The following is a 24,320-nucleotide window of genomic DNA, read 5'->3' on the forward strand; positions in this document are numbered from 1 at the left end:
TCAAAAATCCCTCTAAAACATTTATCCTCATTTCTCTCTGCTTCCGCTATTATATATAGTATAGATGTTCTAAACTTTATCATTTGTGTTCTAAAAATTAAAATAATGTTTTAAAAAAATAGTAAATATATGCACCATTTTTTTTTGTTCAAAAAAAAATTCACATTCTAAATAACATAAAATATGTTCTAAAGTTTATACACTACAAAAAAGGGCCTATTACAACGCTAAAATTCAAGGTTTAACGACGCTTTTCAGCGTCTCTAAGTGCTTACCCACGCTTTTCAAAGCGTCGTCACAAGCGTCATTAAATCGTGTGTCGTTAATTTTAACGACGCATAGAACATTATGTGGGTAAATTCAGTCTGACGACATATTATATACAAGTGTCGTCACGTTTCCAACGCTTAAATTTTTAGCATCGTGATTTTTTTTTTATTATTTTTTTTTAATTTCAGAAATTTCCACTACGTTTTAATAAAGCGTCGCAACGTGAACGACACATAATATTTGTTATGTCGTTATTTCACGTCAGAAAATACTGATAGTGTCTTGAATATCAGGACACTTTAATTTAACCGCGTCTCCAAATTGACGACATTTAGAAAAAAAAAATGTCTACATTTAGCTACATAAAAATCAATTACGTCCCAAATATAATGACGTTTTGTAGCTAAAATATATCGTCTTTAAATTGCGACCCTTGCATATTATTATGTCCCTATTATAATGACATTTTCATAATTAAATGTCTTGAACCGACTCACGATGCAATAACTTGCGTTGTACAAACAAGCGACCCAAATGAATATTTTCTGACGAATTTTCAGTCAACTTTCCTGTACCTGGTAAATTATTTAAAAAAAATAATAAAAAATAGATTGAATCAAGCTATATAATCAATATAAACAAAATTAGAATATTATTAATAATTATCCAAAAAATATATCAATAATTGCAAAATATCTTAGTTGTTGTTTATCACAATTTATAATAAGCTTATAAAAGAATTAAAAAGAATGTGATTATCATTTTTTTTTTTGCTTAACTGAATTGCAAGCATCAGCCACTTCTCCTCATTTGTTATTGAAATTCTTCTTCTGTCACTTTTATTTCCTTCTCTTGCAAACCTCATACTGATCCACAGCCTTCAAGTTGAGCAGTTTAACAATTTTTGCTAGTACTGCACAAACAAATATAAACAAATTGCAAGAGCAATTTCAACTATCATCATCTAATGGAGGCTACAATGAGCTCTAATTTCCAAATTACAATTATCAAGACAACATACATCCATTGATATCAATTAGTAAAAGCATCACAAGCACTTGATGATGTACAATACCAATCACAAAAAAAAAACATGATAAGTTCAAAATGGGTTATGCATAAATGGAAGCTTGCTTCTAAGTAGCCTCAAAGTAGTCAAGTCATATAAAAGTTTAAATAGCATCAAAGTAGTCCAATTACATAGAAGTTAGATTCGAGAAACATATTTCTAAGGTTTGGTATCTATAGAAACCTCAAAGAACAGAAGCAAATATTTTCATACATAATTCTGAATAAATGGTAAAGAAGAAAATCATTGGATAACATATTCTAACTTACCACATGGTTTAGACAGTTGACCAGCCTATATCCAACTTTTCCCGACATTAAATTTGTTACTGGCAACACGAATTCCATTCTTCTGTTGATCTGCAATTTGAGGAAGTTCATATTAGTCTAATATAATCCAATTGTTTTAATAAGAACAACAGGTTTTAATCCATAGAGGTGATAATTTGGAAGATGATCCTTTTGTTTTCTCATCTCAAGCAAAACAAGTTTTTTATGTACAAGATTCTAAGCAAGTGATCCATACAAAACTAAGAGATCTATATGATATGGGTGCTTCTACACAACTTGAAGATGAGGATGCATGCACTCAATGTATGCCCCATAATATGACTTCAACTGTTGACCTTAACGAGCCTCTAAATTGGGTCAGAGAGGATGTTGAAGAACATGACTTTTGATTTTGGCGATGGTATACTTTTTGTTTGATTTTTTCATTTTAAGCATAATTTCTGCAATGAAACTAATTGTTGCTTCTCTTGGTACGCATTGTTCTTTCTTAATCTGATCTTTATCTCTACTGTCTTGTTTGCTTTGTTGTTTCTTTTTTCTAGGTTATCAACATCTACTTTTGGTCTTTCTATTTATGCGATTAATCTCTCCTTTCTTCCATTGAACGGTGGAGCTATCAAAAGTAAAGGTAACTTTTCATAGCCTTGAGTCCTTCACTAAGATAATCAAATGTAATTTCTCAGAACAAGAATGTATTACATTTTTTTGCTACTGTTGGAAAGTTATTGTATGTACTTAATATATTCAACGCTTAAAATAGTATTTGGTCCTTGACCTATTCAAAATTTTAGTTTTTTGCCCCTAACCTATTATTTAGTAACATTTAGCTCCTGGTCTATCCTAAATGCTTATTTTTTCCCCTTTACCCATTATTGGTTACATTTGCCCCTGATCTATCTAAAATTGGTGAAATCTCAACTGGTTGAGATTTCACCAATTTTAGATAGATCATGGGCAAATATAACCAAATAATAGGTTAGGATGCAAAGATTGACATTTTGAATTAGTCATGGATAAATGTAACCAAACAATATATCAAAGGTCAAAAACTAAGATCCTGGATAAATCAGGGTCCAAATACTGCTTTAATCATATATCCAAAGGATAAATTTATAGAGTTTGCACTTATGTTGCTACTCATACCTTCTTTCTACTAGTCCCTTTTTATTTTTTATTTTTATAGAAAAGTATTTATTTAAGGGTAAGTTACAGAAAAGTCAAGAAAGATTTGATTTATTACAAATTACTCATTCTTAAGAAAATAATACAACTATGTCAAATTTTATTAAACTTATAACATTTTTATCAATGGAAGCTATTATTAGCCTTTCGGCAGTATGATCTTGTACATAAAATAGTTCAGTATTTACACATTTTTTATCAACGGAAGCCATTGTTGGCCTTACTTCCGATGCCGAAATGATTCTGCCAATGTTTCTCGCTTTTCTCCAGCATCACAGATGAAAAAGGGGAGAAGGAAAGAAAATGACGTTTCAGTTTTCTATTTTTTAAACTATCCCTTTTTTCTAATGTCAGTTTCTAATGCAGTTAACTATAATTTGACAAAAATAGAATTAAATATAAGGGAATGATAAAAGACAATTATAGAGGATAGTTAACTGTAATTAAACATTGAGAGTTTATTTTCTGTGTAAATTCCTCTTTATTTAACTAGCTTGTAAGATATTGTTGGTTTTACTTATGGTTAGCCTTCTTTATATTATTGCTTTTCAGTGCATCAAATCAATTACCACTATTTAAGAAATCTTAGTGGAGTTTATTAGAGTTGCAACTTTGATTAAAGAAAAAGAGCATATGCATTGCAACTCACTGTGGAACAATCGAAATTCATCAATACCTGCTATTCTTATTAAAACAATTGGATTATATTAGACTAATATGAACTTCCTCAAATTGCAGATCAACAGAAGAATGGAATTCGTGTTGTTGGGGCATACATTTAGAGGCTCGTTAAGGTCAACAGTTGAAGTCATATTATGGGGCATACATTGAGTGTATGCATCCTCATCTTCAAGTTGTGTAGAAGCACCCGTATCATATAGATCTCTTGGTTTTGTATGGACCACTTGAAACCAATCTTTATGCTTAGGATCTTGTACATAAAAAACTTGTTTTGCTTGAGATGAGAAAACAAAAGGATCATCTTCCAAATTATCACCTCTATGGATTAACATAGAAAAATTAACCAAAGTGCAACCATTTTCATCCTTTTTGACACCCATCGAACTAACATCAACCCAATCACATCTAAACATCACAATTTTAAATTTCTTGTAATAATCCAGCTCTATTATGTCACTAAGAACCCCGTAATAAGAAATCCCTTCCACCTCCACAACCACACCACTATTTTGAGTTTTGTGAAGTTTTTCACAAATTTTTGTGTGGAATCTAAAACCATTTATCATGAACCCACTAAATCTTCTGATTACATTATTTGGTCCTCTAACAATGGATACTATTTCTTCTGAAGTATTGTTGTTGGTCATTTTTTGCACCTAACATATCATATAAAACATGAAAAAATAACTTCAAATTATATTTGGCAAAAATATGTTAATCTAACATTCATCTATCATAACTCCAAAGTAAATTACATGGTTTACAAGCCACTCTGGAAACTTTTCTAGAAGCCACTTCTACTCAATGCGTTGTGTAGATCGTTGGGGACGATATGTTCTTCGTTGATTAGCCAAAAATTCACTATCATAATTTCAAAAATCACTGACATATAATTTGAATTAATAAGAATTGAAATGAAATAAGATAAAAAAAAACCTCTGATATGGACTTATTTGATCATAATGAAGCAACACGTAACGATGAATTTGTGCAAATGTCATATCATCAAGAAGTGCACATTCTATTTTGCCTAAAAGTTGTCCTCCAGATGAGAACATATACTTTTCAACATTATCAACACGATCAAAATTTCTTTGTGGGCGATTGAAAGTTGTTTCCACCCCTTGAAGATATCGTGAGCAAAACGCCAAACATTCATCTGCAACATAACCTTATGCAATTGAACCCTCTGGATGTGCTCTATTTCGAACATTTGATTTGAACCGAACCAAGTCCCTTAGGAGTTTATAATTCATAAATAAAATTGTAATTAGTAATTTTGCAAAAACTATTATGACAATCAGTAGGAAAATAAGATGAAAAATCTAACCTTTCAATTGGAAACATCCATCTATAATGCACAGGACCTCCAAGTCTTGCTTCTGCAACTAAATGTATGGTCAAGTGAACCATAATAGTAAAAAAGCTCGGAAGAAATGTCTTCTCCAATCGACAAAGTGTTTCAGCCACCTTTGATTCTAAAAGATTAAGTTCATTTAAATCAAGGGTTTTGCTACATAGTGCCTTAAAAAATGAGCATAACTCAGTCACAACAGCAAGTACTTGACGAGGCAAACAAGTTCTTAAAGCAATAGGAAGAATGTCTTGCATAAGAACATGACAATCATGACTTTTGAGATTAATTATTTTGCGCTCTTTCAAATTCACACATCTTGAAATATTTGAAGCATAACCATCAGGGACCTTCATATTTTTCAAAACAGTCAAGAATATTTCCTTTTCTTGTGAAGACATGGTGTAACAAGCATGTGGCAAACGGATAGAACTAGCATGTCCAGTGGGATGAAGTTCATGTCTAATGTTCATATCGATTAAATCAAGCCTCTCTTTGTAGTTGTCCTTGCTCTTGCCATCAAGATTGAGTAAAGTACCAAGCAAATTATCACAAATGTTTTTCTCAATATGCATGACATCCAAATTATGACGTAGAAGATTGAACTCCCAATAAGGAAGATCAAAGAATATGCTTCTTTTCTTCCATAAACAAGGTCCAGAGTCATCATCAACAATATATGCATCTTCAACATGCATCGTATCATTATTAGCACTAGATTGTTGACCATTAGGTTGAATTCTGGAGCTGTCATTTTTCTTTCTATAGCGTTTCTTATTTGATTTAGTTGCTTTTCCATAAACAAAATTCACACCATGTAATTTCCTAAGTACTTCAGTGCCTGAAGGTGGAAATGGCGCTGGCCGTAACTCCACAGTGCCATCAAATTGATCCTTTTCATATCGAAAAGGATGATCATTGCTTAACCACCTTCGATGACCCATGTAACAAAATTTTCTCCCATTTTTTAACCAATGAGAATGAGTTGATTCCCCGCAAGATGGACAAGCAACACGCCCCTTAGTGCTCTAACCTGATAAATTGGCATAAGCAGGAAAATCGTTAATTGTCCACATCAGTGCAACTCTTAACTTGAAGTTCGCATCAACACCATCCCATAACTGCTTCAGTTCTTGAATCAGAGGTTGCAAGAAAACATCAATATCATTTCTAGGACCTTTTTCTCCTGGAATGACCATGGATAATATCAATGATGATTGTTTCATACAAGCCCACGGGGGTAAGTTGTAAGGAATCAAAACAACTGGCCATGTACTGTATGTAGTACTCATCGTTCCAAAAGGATTAAAACCATCACTAGCTAAGCCAAGTCGCACACTACGTGGATCTGTTGCAAATTCTGGATATCGCTTATCAAACTCTTTCCAAGCTAATCCATCAGTCGGGTGCCTTAATTTTCCATCTTTATTCCTGCCTTCAGTATGCCACCTCATGGAAGAAGCAGTTTTTGAAGACATATAAAGCCTTTTCAGCCTCGGTATCAAAGGAAAATAACGCAAGACTTTAGCTGCCTTTTTTTTATTTGGTTTGTCATTCTCATCTTCCATCAATTCATTTTTCTTTTCATTGTTAATCACCCATCTTGATGTCAAACATACATAGCAACGTTCATCGTTCTTCTTGATGTCAAACATACATAGCAACGTTCATCGTTCTTCTTCTCCGCCCAATATAACGAACAATCATTTGGACAAGCATCGATTTTTTCATACCCCAATCCTAATTCTTTGATCAATTTCTTTGCTTCATAGTGAGACGATGGCAACTTTGTGTCCTTCGAAAATGCTTCGACCAATAGTTCTAACAACATACTAAAAGATGTTCCGGACCAGCCATTTAAACACTTAATATGGTACAATCTCAAAATAAATGATATTTTTGAGAATCCCGTACATCCCGGATATAGTACTTGATCACAATCTTGAATTAGTTGTTGGAACCTGGTTCTACCATCATTCTCGGACGACAAGTTGCTAGGAGGATTATCACCTATTGATTGTTCATTGTTATCCATTTCAATAGGCGAGCTAAAAGTTGGCAAATCATTGTAATTACCATCGTCGATATAATTCCAAATGCATCTCCAAGAAGCCCTTGAATTTCATACTCCCCGTCCAAATTTGATTGCCTAGTACTACTTGTAGCATTAGAAGAACTAGGTGTATCATTTGATGATGATAATATTGCTGACTCCCCATGAAAAACCCATTTTTTGTATCCTTCCAATATACCATTCCATATTAGGTGTTCATGAACAATTTGTGCATCATATGAATATCTATTATAACATTTCTTACATGGGCAATAAATCCATTCACTGCTGTTTTTTCAACTGCAAACTTGATAAAATCCGATACACCAGTTACATATGCACCACTTGATCTAGATTCAATCATCCAGCTTTTATCCATTTCTAATAAGAAGAATAAAAAACATAAAAATATTAACATTTTATGCATTGAATATAGGATATATAAGTATTTGAACAAATCCTAAATAGTCATATGTAAGATTCTAACAAATAATCCTAATTCAACATAGAATTTATATAGAGATTTCTAACAATTATCTAGGTCATTGTGTGGTGTAATGCCAAAAATCCTAAATTTCTAGAACATAACGATTGGCTGCTTTACAATAAATTTTGAGTGGAGGATTCATAGTATATTGTATGTAACTCTAAATTATAAATGAAGATAAAACAATTGAATTAACTAACCTCAAGACCAGGTGCTTGATCTTCTTCCTTTTGTCCAATTGGTGAAATATAATAATAACTGTGTTACGATTAGCAACCATAAAAAAGCAAACATATGACTGATCTCTTTATATACATGCTTTCTGTCTAAATTGAAGCAAATGTGATTGTTATACATCAGTAGTGAATGTCACAAAATATAAATCAATGGACAAACACAAACATTATTATAAGTCACGGGATCAATGTACAAAATAATAAGTCAGAGGATATATAAAAGCAAATATTTTAAAAAATGCATCATAGAATGAGAACAACGAGAAATCACTGGCTAATCCCGAATTTACTGACATGGACTGCTCTAAAGTCTGAGTACTTAATTGAATTTTTCTCGGATGTCTTTATCGTAAAATTAAAGCTTATTCAAGCCCCTTCCCTACTCGTTCTAGATCCATCCCTGGGAGAAGTAAAACCATGAATTTTTATTGTTGCCAATTTGTACAAGGAACCTAAGATTCAGAGTACATACACATCAATACTTCAAACTTCTTAGGTCTTTTAACTATCACAAGTGCCCACCCCACAGAAAATGCAGTATTGATATCTGACAGACACTTCAATGTATCTAACTTTCAAGCCAAATCAAAATATTTTCATAGGGGTGCTAATTATATGTTTAAACAGTTAGGCATCTTGACATTATCATAATATTCAATAATATTACCACATTTCTCACTTTCACTTAGGTAGAGTTCTTCATTATGGAGGATGGTACAGTTCTACATTATGGAGGATGACAAATAATGGGGAAAATTATACATGGCTGCTCAACTTAGTTCTAACTTTCTTTATAGTCTCTCATCTTCAAAACTGGATATAGAAATCCCTGAATCTTTACCATTTATTAACATAAAGTCCGTTATGAAAGTAATCAACTCAAAATATTCATATGTATGATAGCAAACAATCCTAACTCAACATAGAATTTATATAGAGATTTCTAGCAATAATCTAGGTCATTGTGTGGTGTAATGCAAAAAATCCTAAATTTTTAGAACACAGCAATTGGCTGCTTCACATGAACCAAAATAAAACAATTGAATTAACTAACCTCAAGACCCGTGCTTGAGCTTCTTTCTTTTGTTCAATTGTGCTTACTTTGTTAAATGGGTACACTCGATTGATTTCCGATCTAAGACTGAAAGATGCCGTCAGGGCATATAGATTACCAGAGAGGAAAGAAGCAAGAAGGTATGTTTGGAAACTGCAGATGTGAAAAAGGATCTGATATCGACTATAGAATAGGAGGTTGGATGCGAGAACTGAATTGGAGAATTTGTGAATTTGGTTGCTGCATACCTATACAGGAGAAAGAGATGGCATAGCGGACGAGATAAGAATGGGGGATAGGTTTTATTGTTTTTATTTTGCGTGTTTTAACTTTTATAATAATATACTAATTTATATATTACCTGATCCATTAGACTTCTAGGCTAGCTCCATTGAGTTTAGTTGGAAATTTGTACTTTTTCTCCCTTTGTCTTGTCAATTTTTAATTGTGTCCCCTAAAGTTTTTGTTTTTCATAACATTTACCTCTAAACTTTATATTTCTTTAACCATGTAGTCCATATTTATTGAACTTAGGGATGTCATTTATCAGATTACAATTTCACGTGATTTTTCACGTTTTCACGGTTTTATACAGTTCTTATATAAATACGTTTCAGCAAAAACTACATACAAACAAATATTAGTATATGAATCAAACTGGGAACTGTACATTTTATAAAAAAGTGTCTGTATATAATCAAACTAAAATAATGGCAAGAAAATTCACAAAAAGAAGACTCTAGAATACAATCAACGTATTAATGTGTGTTTCTGGATTTTCATTTTAATAATTATTTAGAGTTTAGGATCTATTTCATAAAACTCTTTATAATTTTACAATTTAATTGATTTTCAAGTTGTTGAAACAAAAAAACACATACTGCAAGAGAATTAAAACATTTCATTAGATTGATGTAAATATCAAACATGAGTTGAATGTGAATCCTCTAGAATACATAATACACATATGAAGGGTCAATTATTACATTTGTTAATATTACATTTCTTAATGCTTATTGAAGAACGTAAACTATGGGAAAACATCTGCTCCTAAACAATATATAGTAAATAATTATACAAAAGAATAAAAGAAAATTGGAAAATAATGCAGAAATTACAAATGAAAATGAGGAAGACGAAAAGGGCATCAATTAGTTGAATACGATGATGTTGTTTAGTTCCAGTTGTTGGCAACAATATGAGCCAAAGCACCAACTATGAGTAACCCCATTCATTATCATACCAAGCAATAATAACCTTAACCATATCATCACCCATAACCAGAGTCTGATGAATCTACATTTAGGCACCTGAAATCGACTGAAACAAGGGGTTCATCACATATTGATAGGATTCCATTAAGCTCCCTGTCTGCACTCTTTGCATGTTGCAATCACTTCTTCTGCGAATATCTCTTTGTAACATGAACAACCAAGTCTACAACTGATACATTCGGGATTGGAAAACGAAAGGCTATCCCGTTTAGCTTTCCTTTAAGTGTAGGTTGAATAAGGGCTACTGCCTTTGCTGCTCCTGCTAATGTTGGAACTCTGCTTAGTGCAGCTGCTCTTGCTAAATATGACAGATTAGACTATCAAACTGCTAAAACATCAATGGAATTTCAGAATTTAAAAAATTAAATGAAAGTGGATATAACTCCTTTACAAGACACCGAAACACCTAAAATGCAATATCATCAAATTTTAGAAATTCAATCAAATGACAAAATCGCCAGTATTAGCTAAGTTGAAGGACAAAATTGACACACAAACATCCTCGGTAATCACAAATCTAACTAAAATCAGGAATGTATAAAAAAAAGACAACATACTATCTAGTCTATTGAACTGCAAGTTGAATATGAAATTGACCTGCTTTCAAAGAATTTCAAACTCTGTCAGTTCCAAATCATCTCAAATTTATAATTGAAGCTTGTGCTTGGTTCAGATTGCTCTAAAGTGTGCTCCCTTATTCAAAGCAAATATTTATTCAATAACAACCATTACATGCATTATTCAAAACGAGACATTTTAGAATAACAATCACCTTATAGTATAGCACCCTAGTCAAACACAGCTCCAAGTTACCTTCTGAGTCCTCGACACCTCTTTTCTATCATCAGCCATTCCTGGTTAATCTCCAAAACTTGAACTAAAATAAACTACTATTATTGAAAAATCAATCAAAAAGAAAGAAGCATCTTTAAGTACCAAATCAGATCAAATCATTCATACATAAAAAAAAATGTCAAAGATGTATTTCAAAAGATTAATCACTAGCCTATTCCCATATTATCCTAGGTTCTACCAGCAGCTTAGCAACCATCACAGTAAATCAAAACAAAATTTGTAAAAAATATCTCATAACATGACACTCTAATGTATATCTAAAACATCCCATAACATCAAGTTAGAAAACTAATCTAATATCTTAACTGAATAAAATAGCAAAATAAAGATTTAAATAAATCAAAAATAAAAAAAAGCAGTGCCATGCTTTTCTCCCGGCTTCATTTCATTTCCTAGACACCATGTGATAACTTTGTGATTCTCTATATCGAATATGAGTCTGGAAAAAAAACATCTTAGAATCAAATTATGTTCTCATATATTATAAATAAAGTATAATCATATATCTATGCTTGTAGAATACTTACCCCGCTAAAGTGGTTGTCAAAACGTGACATTTTAGAATTAAGTATATCCACATTCTTCTGAATTTCCACCATCTTAATTTCATGATCAATCTTCGTTTCTCTAATCTTACCCTCATGCTCATTCTTCATTTCTATCATCTTTTCCTCATAGAATTCTTTTATGTCAGCAATCTTCGCATCATAAGTGTCATGAATTTCTTCAATTTGGCTTTGAAGCATAAAATCATGATGTGCCCTTTTCCTTGGCTGAAAATCAGTTCCAAACAATTGCCTACTAGTAACTCCAAGTCCATACCCTCTAACTCGGCCATAAAAGATCATTAATGAGTTATTAATTAGCTAAATCGTCAGGTTAAGGATAACTCATAATCGCCATTAATGAAGCATTAATGGAGACTTTCTAGTTACCTGAAGGTTACAAACTTCCAGCTATATATAGCCTGATCCCCTAGGTTATCAAGGTACACACACTCTCACAATTCTTGTCAATTCCGTTGGTTTTCTTGATCCATCTTACTGACTTTGGCATCGGAGTGTTCCCGGCCGATCCCGATCCCAACGGCGCCTCACAGGGAAGTACTCCGATCAAGGATTTTTCTTCAAGTTAACATTGGTGCGGTGATCGTGGAATCCTTAATCAAATAAAGGGTTTTTCCTTCACGCTGAAAACGCAATGACCAACGGAGGTCAAAATCCCTCCTCAGGGATTGAAACGCCGTTAGTTACACCATCTAGTGCTGGTCGCACTGGGACAACTGCTCCTATAACGCATGTCGACAGTAACATGCCTACAGCTGCTTTTATCAATATGTGTGCTCAAGATATTGAGGCGCGATATGGACTTGAGATAGGGAATCGCCTTCGAACATTCATGACTCTTCCTCCACGTTGGAGCACGATGTCTACATCGACCGTTTCATCTTGGCCTTTAAACTTTGGCCTTGGACCAGGTGCCTATAGCTCTTCGTTCCTTCAAGCTCACAACACGGATTCCATGATAACTGCCACGACATCCGGTGGCGAGCGACCAATTAATCGGGAGTTATTCCCTGGAGAAGGAAGTCAAAGAAATGATACGACCCTTCCTGGCGGATCTGGGGGTCCAGGGTTGAATCTTGGCGGGTCCAATGTACCCAGGCGTCCACGGACGAATTTATCCCTTAGCGGATCTAAATGGCCAACTCACAAGAAGCATAGAAAAGAGAAAGGTAAGCGGACCAGGTCCCCTTCGCCCCGACGAGCGAGATCCTCCCGTCGTGGCAGATCGCCCCCATCTACTGGCCGTAGGCGAAGTAAAAGGCCAAAAAAGACATCCCATGCAAGTGGTCCACCACCGCCACCGCCTTCAGGAACTGTTGGGCACATCCCGCCGGGAGGCCAGGGGGGAGGAAACGGTCCGACTCCCCCAGATGGAGGAAACGGAGGGGGAGGTGGTGGTGGAGGAGGAGGCGGAGGAGGAAGTGGACGCGGTAATGGAGGAAGGCGTTCGCCATCAGACCCATCGTCTGATTCAAGTTCTTCTTCTTCTTCTCCTAGCAGATCGCCACGAAGAGGTCGTCCAAGGGCGAATCCAGAAAATTTTGATGATAGAGTTAGAGCCTTGGTGCTCCGTATGAATGAAGAAAATGCTAGGCATAATCCATTCGCCAATAGGGATTCGCCTTTCGCAGCTTGGATTGAAGCGGAGGAAACAGACAGAGCCTTTAAAATCCCCAATCTTGCGATATATACAGGAAATGACAATCCAGAAGCTCACGTTAGAAAGTATCGAATACTGCTTAGACTCAACCGTGCCACCGAGCCCGTGCTCTGCAAAATGTTTGTTACCACGCTGGGGGCCCAGCTTATTTGTGGTTTCAATCTTTACCTCCAGGTTCGATAAACAGCTTTGATCAATTGCGCAGGGAATTTTGTGCTAAATTCGCCGGCTGTATTCCTCCAGTGGTGAAATCTGGAAAGCTTTTTGAGTTAAAGCAAAAGGCGAACGAGTCCCTTCGGGAGTATGTGGACAGTTTCAACCAGTTGTGTATACAAATTGTCGATGTAGATATCTCCGTAGCCGTGGAATGTTTCGTAAGAAACACCACCTGTAAGAGTCTGCAGGAAGATCTCATTCGAAAGAAACCCACCAGCATGGCAGAGTTAATGGAACGTTGTAAGGATTTCATAGAGGTGGATGACATTCGCCGAGGTTCGCCATCATCGCCGAAGAAGGACAAAGGCGAATCTCGTCCCCGAGATAGAGACAGAGACAAACGTCAGGACTCTAACTCTAGAAACCGGCGAAGAGATTCTAAGAGAAAATCAATGTTTGTCACCTCCTTCACACCTCTTAATGCTTCTAAAAGTGAAGTTCTTATGTGGATCGAGAACAGTCAACACAAGCGGAGCATTTCATACCCCGAACCAAAAGGAGGGGAGTACACCAATAATGGTAAAAATCCAAAAAACTATTGCAAGTATCACAGGAAAAATGGCCACGACACTGATGCATGTTGGGAGTTAGCTCGAGAAATTGAGCGTCTCATAGAAAGAGGCAAATTGGACCGGTTCATCCAAACTGAAGGCAAGAGAGGAGATGGTGACAGATCCAAGGAGGACCCAAAGAAGAAGGGAAAGGGTACTATCAATGTCATAGCAGGCGGACCTGGGTACCAGCCAACGTTGAAAAAGGCAAGGACTACCGCCCTTGACAGGACATCATTAAATCGACCCTTTTCAGATGCAGGTCCTGAGATACTACCCCATGCGGATGCACTGGTCGTGACTATGATGGTGGAAGGCTGGGAGATGAAAAGGGTAATGATTGATACTGGAAGTTCATGCAATGTCATCACCAGAGGAGCTTTCGCCAAACTCATGATTGATCCTGTTCAAGTAGAGCCGACCGTGGTCGATATCTTGGGAGTGACAGGACATACTATTCAAACAAAAGGACAAGTTACTTTGGACTGTGAGCTTACAGATGATGACCAAGTTTGGAGGGGAGATTTAGAATTTTCGATCTTGGATGGTCAGTTAGCTTACAATATCATCCTCGGACGACCTTTTATCTCCGAAGTTACAGCTCTTATCTCACGATGGCCTTGGGCGAGACCGAAATGTACCTTATGGCGGATGAAAAGCAGGTGCGAATGGCCAAAGGGCTCAAAGATGAAATTAAAAATGCAATCACCAAAGTGCTCCGCGAGGCAGAAGATGTCTTCGCATGGAAGGATGAAATTCTCCCCGGAATCAGCCCAGACGTAATCACTCACAAGCTCAACATTGATAAGGATGCAGTTCCTGTGGCTCAGAAACGGAGAAATCATGGCCCGAAAAGGCAGAAGGTGATAGAGGAAGAGATCGCCAAGCTCCAAAAGGCGGATGCCATTGAAGAGGTGCTTTACACTCAGTGGTTGGCGAACGTCGTTTTGGTGAAAAAAGCTGGCGGATCTTACCGTATGTGCATTGACTTCACAGATCTCAATAAAGTTTGCCCCAAAGACAACTATCCTTTGCCATGTATTGATATGCTTGTAGATGGAACTGCCGGTCACGCAATGTACTCCTTTACTGATGTGAAGTCAAGTTATCATCAGATCCCTATGGAGCCCTCAGATAGAATCAAGACCTCGTTCGTAACACACCAAGCCACTTATTGTTTCAAAGTTATGCCCTTCGGGCTTAAGAACGCAGGTGCAACTTATCAGAGGATGATGAACAAGATATTCGCAGATAGTAAAATGGGTAATTATTCTGTCTATGTAGATGATATGATCATCAAAAGTACGACCGTAGAAAAGCATGCAGATGATATAAAGGAGGTACTGGGCGTACTCCGACGCCACAACATTAAGTTAAACCCAGAGAAGTGCACTTTCGGGGCAACATATGGAAAATTCTTAGGGTTCATGATCAGCGAAAAAGGAGTTAGCCCAAACCCTGACAAAGTTAAGGCAGTCCTAGAAATGAAAGCGCCGCGGAATATCAGAGAGGTACAACGCCTTAACGGGCGTATCATAGCCTTGGGCAGGTTTATCTCCTGTTGGGCTCGCAGATGCCAGCCCTTTTACGAAGTCATCAAGAAGCAAAAGGCATTCGAGTGGAATGAGGATTGTCAAAGAGCCTTCGAAGGAATCAAGCGGTTCCTCACAGAGCCACCTATGATGAGTCGACCTTTGAAGGGAGAAGACCTCTACATGTATGTATCGGTCACGGACAAAGCCGTATGCACGGTCATGATACGAGAAGAGGATGGCCAGCAGTTTCCGATTTATTACGTGAGCAAGGTTCTGAAAGACGCCGAAACCAGGTATTCAAAGCTTGATAAAATGGCACTGGCTGTTGTAACCACAGCAATCCGCCTTAGGCCATATTTTCAGGCGCATACTGTAGTGGTGCGAACAAATATACCAATGAGAAAGGTGTTGCAGAAACCAGACACTTCGGGAAGACTGATGGAATGGGCAATCCGCCTGGGCGAATTCGATGTGAGGTATGAAAGCAGGTCAGCTTTAAAAAGTCAGGTCCTGGCGGACTTCGTGAATGAATTCACTGACGAAGGGATAGATCATCCCAAGCCTCTGATAGAGGAATGGTCAATGTACACCGATGGCGCCTCCTCGGCGGATGGAGCTGGCGTAGGCGTTGTGATCAAGGGTCCCCAATACATAAAATTACGATACGCAGCAAAATTAAATTTCCATGCCACTAATCATGCTGCTGAATATGAAGCTCTGATATTGGGATTACGCCTACTCAAAGAAATCACTCCGGGGCGGATCGTGATCTATAGCGACTCTAAACTAATGGTCAACCAGGTAATCAAGAATTACGAGGTGAAAGACGAGGTTCTGGCCAAATATGTAGCGGAAGTCAAAAAGTTGCTGGATCACCTTGAAGCTAAGGAAACTAAATGGGAACTGATTCACGTACCAAGGGAGTCCAACACAGAGGCAGATCATTTGGCTAAAATGGCCTCCTGTGAGGAGAACTGGACGGATCCGGATTGTCCCTTCGAAGTTAAAATAGCTCCAGCATTCGCCTCAGAGGAAGTTTCTCTACTTACAACAGTGGAGGATGATTGGAGATCAGTCATCCGCCAATATCTGCTGAAGGGAACCTTACCTGAGGACAAAGAAGAGGCACGACGGATAGTTAGGAGAGCTGCTTATTTCTCCGTGATCAATGACTGCCTTTACAGAAAGTCCTTTAGTCATCCTTGGTTGAAGTGCATTCTACCGGAAGAAGGACAACAAATCCTCAAGGAGCTACATGAGGGATCATGTGGGGCACATGAAGCATCCGCCGCCATCTTGAAAAAGTCCAGGTTAGCAGGTTTCTACTGGCCCACGGCTGAATTGGATGCCCAAAAATTGGTAGAGTCTTGTCACAATTGTCAGATTCATGCGAATGAATCACATACTGCCAAACACATTCAGAGGCCAATCCTGGAAGGACGTCCTTTCGCCCTCTGGGGAATAGACATTGTAGGCCCATTTCCTCCGACTCGCCGGTAAAGAAGGTACGTGGTAGTGGCAGTGGACCATTTCACCAAATGGGGTAGAGGCCGAAGCTGTTTCCTCCATTACTGCAGAACGAATGGTGGAATTCGTCAAAGACAACATCGTAGGAAGATACGGTGTTCCACATACCATCATCACCGATAATGGAACGCAGTTCAACTGTGACGAATTCAAAGCTTTCTGTGAAGGGTTGGGCATCCTAAACAGATTCGCCTCCGTTTATTATCCCCAGTCCAACGGGATGACTGAAGTTACCAATCGGACGATAGTAAAAGGGATAAAAAAAGAGATTAGGAGAGCATGATAAGAAGTGGGCGGACCAGCTGACAAGTGTTCTATGGGCCTACCGCACTACCCCAAGGACGGCCACAGGGGAAACGCCATTTGCCCTTTCTCACGGTGTTGAGGCTGTAATTCCAGTTGAAATACAAGTCCCCAGTGATCGAGTGGCTTTTTATTGTGAAGAAGACAATGGTAAACAGCTAAGAGAACATCTGGATCAAATAGAGGATCGCAGGGATCAATCCTATGTACGCATGGCGGCTTATAAACAGCGGATTGCAGCTTACCATGATAAAAATGCCAAGCTTGTGAATGTGGGTGATCTTGTGCTCCGTAAAGCTGATAAAGTCCAATCTCGAGAAGGCAAGGGCAAGTTAGGGCTCAACTGGACAGGTCCGTATCAGATAGTAGAGAAGATTGGATCCGCCACATTTAAGATACAGGACATGGAGGGCAATACACTACCACGCACGTGGAACCTCCAAAATCTCCGCAAATACTTTGTCAGAAAATGAAGTGTATACACGGTCTTGAGTACTCTTTTTCCTTTAATAAGCTTTTTCCCATGTGGTTTTTCTTATTAAAGGTTTTAACGAGGCTCACTTATAAGACCTACTTGCTGTAATAAGGCATTTCTCCCATTAATAAACATCATTTGTTCTATTATCTATGTTCTTTTTATCGTTTACTGCAGCAATATCAATATTCCAGTACTAAAAAGAGGGGAGGCATCCAACGCTCTCCACATTTGCAATGTATCGCTATACATAAGAGGGTCAATCTTATGGGCGGATCCGTCTCTAGGCGGATCCCAATCTCCAATAGAGTTAAAACGATCCTTGGACGCAAGGTCTTTACACTCTCTTATCCTTCCCAGAGAAGGATTCACAAGTCCTACGGGCGGATCACTTCACCTCAAAAATAGGTAGCAAAGTGATCCCCTGGGCAGCTTTACTTCCTCTCAAAGGAATAAAACAGCTTCTAAACCTTCACAAAGGTTCATACAATGGAGTATGGTTGGCCACCTACTCCAACACAAATCCTAGATGCCTATACATTTCCTTACGCAAACGTAAAGGTAAAATAACATAGCTTCCGCAAAAGGATTAAAACAAATCGTACTTAAAAGCGTTTTTACAATGACACAAATAAAAACAAACTAAGTAACAATGGGAGCATCCTCCTTCGCGGCTTGCTTGCTCATGGCGCTTGCTTGGTGATCAAGGGGAAGAGTCTGATCAGGAATCGATCCTTCACCCGCCTCAGGGGGCACCTCCTCAACCTCATCCAATGTGACAGTAGTGGACGGCTTGGTTTCCTCCATAGGCCCCTTCATCCATCTCCGAACGTAATCACGGAGGTACTCCTTAGCGTCTGGCATTTTATTAAACTTCGCCACATCTTCTGGTTCGGGGACAGCGAACTGCGGATCCGTGAAGTTAGTCTCAGGATGCGCCAAGGAGAAGTACGCCATAAGCATCTCGCCATAATAGAAAGCCTGCACACCCGCCGTGTATTCAGCTTCTCCAAGGGCGTCTTCATGGCTTTTGGCATCAGAGGCAATCTTTGCCTTTAAATTCTTAATCTCCTCATCCCTGAGAAATAAAGCGGCAGTGGCAGAGGCAAGGTTTGCATTCGCCGAAGCGAGACCTGCATTAAGAGAAGCGATGGAGGAATTGGCTTCCGCTATCTCTTTCTCTAACCTCTCGATAGTTGCCTTGTCCGCCACATTCTGAAGGAGCTCATTTTCCAGGGTACGAAGGCGAGCATACAACTGTCAAAGAACAAACAATTCAATCAAAAGGCAGAAGGATTAAGGAGCCAATACTATCTACATCCTTTCTAAAGAAACTCACCGAAAGGAGCTCCGTCTTCCCTTTTTGAACATGAATTGAACCAGGAGTCTGGTTATAGTTCCTCTGCACCTCACCCACTTGACCCAAGGCCTCATCCAGATCATTTAGGATGGTTTCATTCTCAAAAGAACCTTGGGCTCCCAATTTGGTGGACCAATATCCACCAATATCGGGCTTCGCCGTCTACACAAACATGAAAGAGTCAGAGCTCTGGTCAGAGCTTGATAAACAAATGGAAATCAAAGGTAACCTACCTGAGCAATTTCTCCAACAGGCCTGGCGGACCTCATGGCATCCGCTATAAGCTTGGGAACCCTAGTGGTGTTAGGTTTCCTCTTCTTCAACGGCGGCTCAACCACCGTTTCCGCAGGACGTTTGCCAGTAATAGTCTGAGGATTCACCGCTTGATCTTTCTTGCGTGCTTCAGCCTCCAAAAACTTTCTACGTGTCTCTGCAAGAGCGTGATTGGCCTTAGATAAACCCCTGCCAAAGAAAACATTAAAATAATCAAGGTTCATGAAGAAATGAAAGGTACCTTGGTCAAATTGCGTAATCTTTGAGTAAATGAATTGATCCCCTTCCCGACGAATCAATGGGATATCACTCATCATGAAGGCTAAGGCATCCGCATACGTCCATGCATCCGCCTTGATTTGCTTCATGAGCTCCGCCACCTTCTCGTCACTATCCGTTAGGATACGCATGTCACCCGCCATATGTAGCGGCCTGGGATTCCAGACTGAAGGAAAACCCAATGGTTCGCCATCCTTTATCTTCACGTAGAAGAATCTCTCATCCCAGCTATGGACATTAGACATTTTGTCGCTAAAGGGCGAATATACTCCGAACTTGGCGAACGTGAGATAAGATTCGGACTTCCTCTTTGAGGGTTTGTGAAAAGCTCGGAAGATACGGCCCGTATATACAACTCCTAAATTCGAGGCGAGATAGCAGTCTAAGGCTATGTCCAACCAGCAATTAGGATGTAGCTGGCTGAGTGATGTCGAAGTAAGAGAGGATGTCCGCCATCATCTTTGGAAGAGGAAGTCGGAACCCTCTCTCCACATGACTACAATACACTGTAAGGAAGCCGCTAGGCGGACAGGAGGGACGTTGATGGGATGAGGCAAGCTGAGTCTCATAGTTTTTAATCCAAGGAAAGCGATTTGCCAGATCCACTAGATCCGCGACGCTCATACGAGACGGAGTGGACTCCGCTCTGGGATTCTTTTTCCTAGGGGGAATCGAAGAAGAGGCCATTGACCCCGGAAACCACCTAGGGGCACTAGACGAAACGACGCCGGAGATAGAAGGAAAGAAAGAGGGATTCCTAATGGAACGAGTTTGATAATGATTACACGCCGAGTTATTAAACTCAGCTAAATCGGAATTAACCGAACCTTCGAAAGAATGGGAGTTCTCCGACGACGAGGAGGTCCAACTAAAATCTACTTCTATTTTAGGAGGAGGGGAGGAATTAAAAAGTTCAGAAGTCGATCTAGAAGATGAAGACGAACTTCTAAACATCCAGGAAAAAGTTGAGTGAAAGAAAATGAACTTACATGAGAAATCGGAAGCTTGAGGCGAAACTTTGAAGAAATCCCAGAAAAGCTTCGAGCGCAGGAGAAAAATGGAGAAATGAGGAAGAAGGAGAAAGCGTAGAAAGAAGAAGGGAGTTTTCTCCTTCCTAGGACAGTGTGTCCACTACACGTGTCGGTCATCCAATGGCGTTGAACAGTGCGCTCATTAATGCAAGTGTTTATGACGGCGCGCGGAAGTTCAAAAGCCCTAAAGGACTTTAAGGACATTTTGGGGGGGCTTCTGATAACATCGAGATATTATCCTGAGGACCTAAAGGGATATTCGTCTCAGAGTACGCCACGTAATGATCCCCAAAGGGAAGCTGGTTGGCGGATCTCCACGAATCAGCTCCAAGAGATCCGCTGGCGGATCTATAAGGGCGGATCTCACTATTCGCCTCTATAACGGCTGGCCGCCGACTCGGCCATAAAAGATCATTAATGAGTTATTAATTAGCTAAACCGCCAGGTTAAGGATAACTCATAATCGCCATTAATGAAGCATTAATGGAGACTTTCTAGTTACCTGAAGGTTACAAACTTCCAGCTATATATAGCCTGATCCCCTAGGTTATCAAGGTACACACACTCTCACAATTCTTGTCAATTCCGTTGGTTTTCTTGATCCATCTTACTAACTTTGGCATCGGAGTGTTCCCGGCCGATCCCAACGGCGCCTCACAGGGAAGTACTCCGATCAAGGATTTTTCTTCAAGTTAACACATCCTCTTCAATTGTGTTGAGATTGGAGCCTTCCAATGTTGCAGAACGTTCAGCAACAATATTGGTCGCTCTCTCCTGATATATTATTAACATAAGGAGTTTCTAATTAATATCATTGTAATTTGAGAGCTTAAATAATTGAATCATAATCATTATTTTATAACAGCTTACCACAAGCTCTTGTGTTTGATTATTAATGAAACTTCCATCTTGTCTCTTGTGAGTAATTCCAAAAAATTCAATTTGCCCGGGTTGTTTTCCATGAACCACCTCCTATTATGAAATTTAATTAATAGGTCATTAAACAAACACATAATAACTCAACAATTAATCATATTATAAACCACAAACAAAATACAAACTCACATATTCGTCTTTCTTTCTTGCAAAACTCTTTGATCCAGTGGTATGTAATGTATTATTTTTTGACCGTGCCTCCTTGCCTTTTTCTGAAAGCTTCTGAAAATAACAATAATAACTATTAAATTGGTTTCCAATAAGTAATATAAGCTAAATAGTATATTGGTAATATTCTTTAAAAAATTGACCAATGATTTTTCAGAAAACCAATATTGCACAAGCTTATTCCATTGCTCTGGAAAGACTCCTGTTGGAACATTGTTCTCTATTGCTTCTTTAGTCTTTTCTGGCTGAAAGTGTTTGTTCTTCAAGTCATGCTTGAACTCTTTCCATTTATGACCAATTGACGCCAATACCCATTTTTTCACCTTTTCAGTGTCAGGAAGCTCAAAATATTTCTGAAACAAAGTTAACATATAAAAAAGTTCAACGTTAACATGAGCTAACAATAAACCAGGAACTAACATAAACAGAACGAACATAAACAGAGACCAGGATTTGCATACATTAAACAACATAATATTCCACAAAAGACTCTATGTAACCAGATATCGAAATGAATTTCTTAATTGTTATGCCAACTAAAATCCACCAACTAGTAACCAAAGGAACCAAAACAGAAATCAGAATATTAAGTTTTAAATTATTTAATACCTTAGTCAAATTGATGATATCCTCTTTACATCCACAAGGCATTTTTCTCCAATCTGTATATTCAATGGAGCAAAATTCTTTCTTTCGTGCTACTGTGCCTAATCATCCTCCCAAAATACGAGCTCCCTCTTTAATAGGTTGGCCTAGATCGTTGCAATGAATAACAATCTTATGTCCATCGGGCAATGTCCAAACATATTTAGCATTAGTTTTCCCGCGTTTTCTACGAACCATACCTTGCTCGTCTAGAACAATAGCATACAACTAATATTATTATAGGCAATTCAAAATTTATTACTAGACAAATAAGTAGAACATAAAAAAATATATCAAATATTACCTCTTATTTCTACATCAATGTCATCTTCATTGGTTGACGGATATTGTTGCCCAGAATTATCAATTGACTTAGAATTGTTGGGTGTCTGTATCTCACGCTCTAGAATTGGAATTTGAGATTCATTCAATTCATTGTCACTAGGTGGCTGAGTACTGTCACTGTCTAAACTGAGATTGTTTTCCATTGCATTTGCTTCACTTTCTCCTTCAGTACTAATATGAATTCCCCTCAATCTGTTTTTTGCCATATGTTATTTTTGAAACAAGAATACTCTGTTAAAGAAACAAAAGATGAGAAGATGATAAGAATAGAAGAAGTATCAATTATATTAAAACACTTAGCATGAAGTTGATAGTGGCCACCAAATAAGCAGAGACGTGATTAATGCAATAGTTTTCAGTTAGAAAAAAAGAGGGAAAATTAGAGACAAGGAAAAAAAAAGAGAGGGAAAATTAGAAATAAGTAACAATAATTTAGAGGGAGTAAAAAATAGTTAATCAAATTAAATTAAATTTTAATAAATATTATCTAAACTTTTTTTTTTAAAATTTGTCTACAAAACCCATATAAATTCATCAGTATATAATTCACCATACATCAGTAATTAAACCCGAAAAATATATTTCAAAACCAAATAGTTCACCAGTAAAATAACCCATCAACTGAAGAAATAAAATTAAAAATAAACTGACCTGTCAAATTTTCTTGCTGTTATTTTCTTTGCTCATTTTCTTTTTCTCTTCAGCTTGAGTTGGATGAAGCAACACAAACCAGATCTACATTGCGAAACTTGTTCTCTTTTCAGCGATATTTGCGATCCGAATCAGAAGAAGAAGCTTACAATTAGAAGAAGTCGGCAGCAACAGCGGCGACTCCGGCAACCGCATAGAACTCGATAGCAGCAGCACCAACGGCAGGTGCAGGTGCAGCAGCAGGTCCACCAGCGCCGGTGCCCAATGTTCCGGCAACAACATCGGTACTAGGTTCTCCAGCGGTGGCACCAGTATCGTCATCATTGCCAATATCATCAGCAGGTCCAGCAGCGGCGGGGCTGGTGGTAGGAGCAGCGGCAGTGGCAGCAGGGGTGGTGAGAGCGGCTGCCGATGCCATGCCGATGATGGCGACAAGGAGAAGAGATAGAACGATAACCTTGCTTGCCATTTTATTGGAATTTTTGGATTTTGAATTGGTTTTTTGGATCTTCTTGTTTTGGGGGATTATTATTCGAAAAGAAATGCAGTAGTTCTCTAAGGGATAAAGAGTCTTCTAGATGCTGACGTTTGGGTACCTAATAAATAGTTTTTTATTTTTTTATTTTATTTTTTGTGAAATTACTAAAACAGAGTGATATAATATATGTATTATTTTATTCTTTTTAAAGGACATTATGTATTAGTTAATTAAATATTCATTGTATATACTTTTTTCCTGAAACAAAACTAATATTATATACTAAAGTACATTTTCAATCTTATTAAAAAAAGTACATTTTCAAATAACCATTTGTATTATTATATAGTTAAATTTTGGTTTTTTCTTTTTTTTTAAGGAATAAATAAATTTTCGTCATTTATTATTAAACAATTTCATATTTAGATCACCTTAATATTTGTATATACACTATAAATGGTTGAATTTTTAATATAAGGATAAATTTAAAAAAATTCTTCAAATAAAAAAAAACTT

At 37.9% G+C, this 24,320-nt stretch overlaps 2 protein-coding genes across 20 annotated transcripts; both read right to left on the bottom strand.

Moving 5' to 3' along the window:
* Positions 1–4,161: 4,161 nt before the first annotated feature.
* Positions 4,162–8,985, bottom strand: LOC136208681 (uncharacterized). Of its 5 annotated transcripts, none has more exons than XR_010677230.1 (4): positions 7,587–8,985; positions 4,823–7,280; positions 4,429–4,728; positions 4,162–4,353 (listed from the first exon to the last, which is right to left on the bottom strand). XR_010677230.1 is itself a non-coding variant. In XM_065999792.1 (4 exons), exons 3-4 carry the CDS (start codon positions 5,788–5,790, stop codon positions 4,665–4,667), a joined length of 1,032 nt encoding a protein of 343 aa, XP_065855864.1. In that variant the 5' UTR covers positions 5,791–7,280; positions 7,587–7,613; positions 8,677–8,985; the 3' UTR covers positions 4,162–4,664. The 5 variants fall into 5 exon arrangements, 4 of the variants coding, with proteins under 4 accessions (XP_065855864.1, XP_065855862.1, XP_065855863.1 ...); XM_065999792.1 differs by having other exon boundaries at positions 4,162–4,728; positions 7,587–7,613; positions 8,677–8,985; XM_065999790.1 differs by having other exon boundaries at positions 4,162–4,728; positions 7,587–7,644; positions 8,677–8,985.
* A 572-nt stretch (positions 8,986–9,557) lies between these two features.
* On the bottom strand, positions 9,558–23,878 carry LOC136210020 (uncharacterized). 15 transcript variants are annotated; one of them, XM_066001692.1, is made up of 11 exons: positions 23,327–23,878; positions 22,635–22,906; positions 22,295–22,539; positions 21,647–22,038; positions 21,452–21,553; positions 19,232–19,460; positions 18,978–19,160; positions 11,333–18,895; positions 10,723–11,244; positions 10,548–10,643; positions 9,558–10,209 (listed from the first exon to the last, which is right to left on the bottom strand). In XM_066001692.1, the coding sequence occupies exons 3-8, from the start codon at positions 22,334–22,336 to the stop codon at positions 18,281–18,283; spliced, it is 1,563 nt and encodes a 520-aa protein (XP_065857764.1). In that variant the 5' UTR covers positions 22,337–22,539; positions 22,635–22,906; positions 23,327–23,878; the 3' UTR covers positions 9,558–10,209; positions 10,548–10,643; positions 10,723–11,244; positions 11,333–18,280. The 15 variants fall into 15 exon arrangements, with proteins under 15 accessions (XP_065857764.1, XP_065857760.1, XP_065857765.1 ...); XM_066001688.1 differs by having other exon boundaries at positions 9,558–10,248; XM_066001693.1 differs by lacking the exon at positions 10,548–10,643 and having other exon boundaries at positions 9,558–10,248; positions 10,723–10,827.
* Between the last annotated feature and the right edge of the window lie 442 nt (positions 23,879–24,320).

The sequence above is a fragment of the Euphorbia lathyris genome, chromosome 10 (genome assembly GCF_963576675.1).
Source record: "Euphorbia lathyris chromosome 10, ddEupLath1.1, whole genome shotgun sequence".
Taxonomy (NCBI): Eukaryota; Viridiplantae; Streptophyta; class Magnoliopsida; order Malpighiales; family Euphorbiaceae; genus Euphorbia; species Euphorbia lathyris.

What these genes read in the sequence shown, in the direction of transcription:
- LOC136208681 (XM_065999792.1), bottom strand. Translation starts at nt 5,790, where the DNA reads ATGGGTCATCGAAGGTGGTTAAGCAATGATCATCCTTTTCGATATGAA. An exon ending in TGGATGTTTCCAATTGAAAG is followed by an intron (nt 4,729 to 4,822) that starts GTTAGATTTTTC and finishes TAAACTCCTAAG; the next exon opens with GGACTTGGTTCGGTTCAAAT.
- LOC136210020 (XM_066001681.1), bottom strand. Translation starts at nt 22,336, where the DNA reads ATGCCTTGTGGATGTAAAGAGGATATCATCAATTTGACTAAG. An exon ending in CTGTTGGAGAAATTGCTCAG is followed by an intron (nt 19,161 to 19,231) that starts GTAGGTTACCTT and finishes ATGTTTGTGTAG; the next exon opens with ACGGCGAAGCCCGATATTGG. An exon ending in GGAAGACGGAGCTCCTTTCG is followed by an intron (nt 18,896 to 18,977) that starts GTGAGTTTCTTT and finishes GTTCTTTGACAG; the next exon opens with TTGTATGCTCGCCTTCGTAC.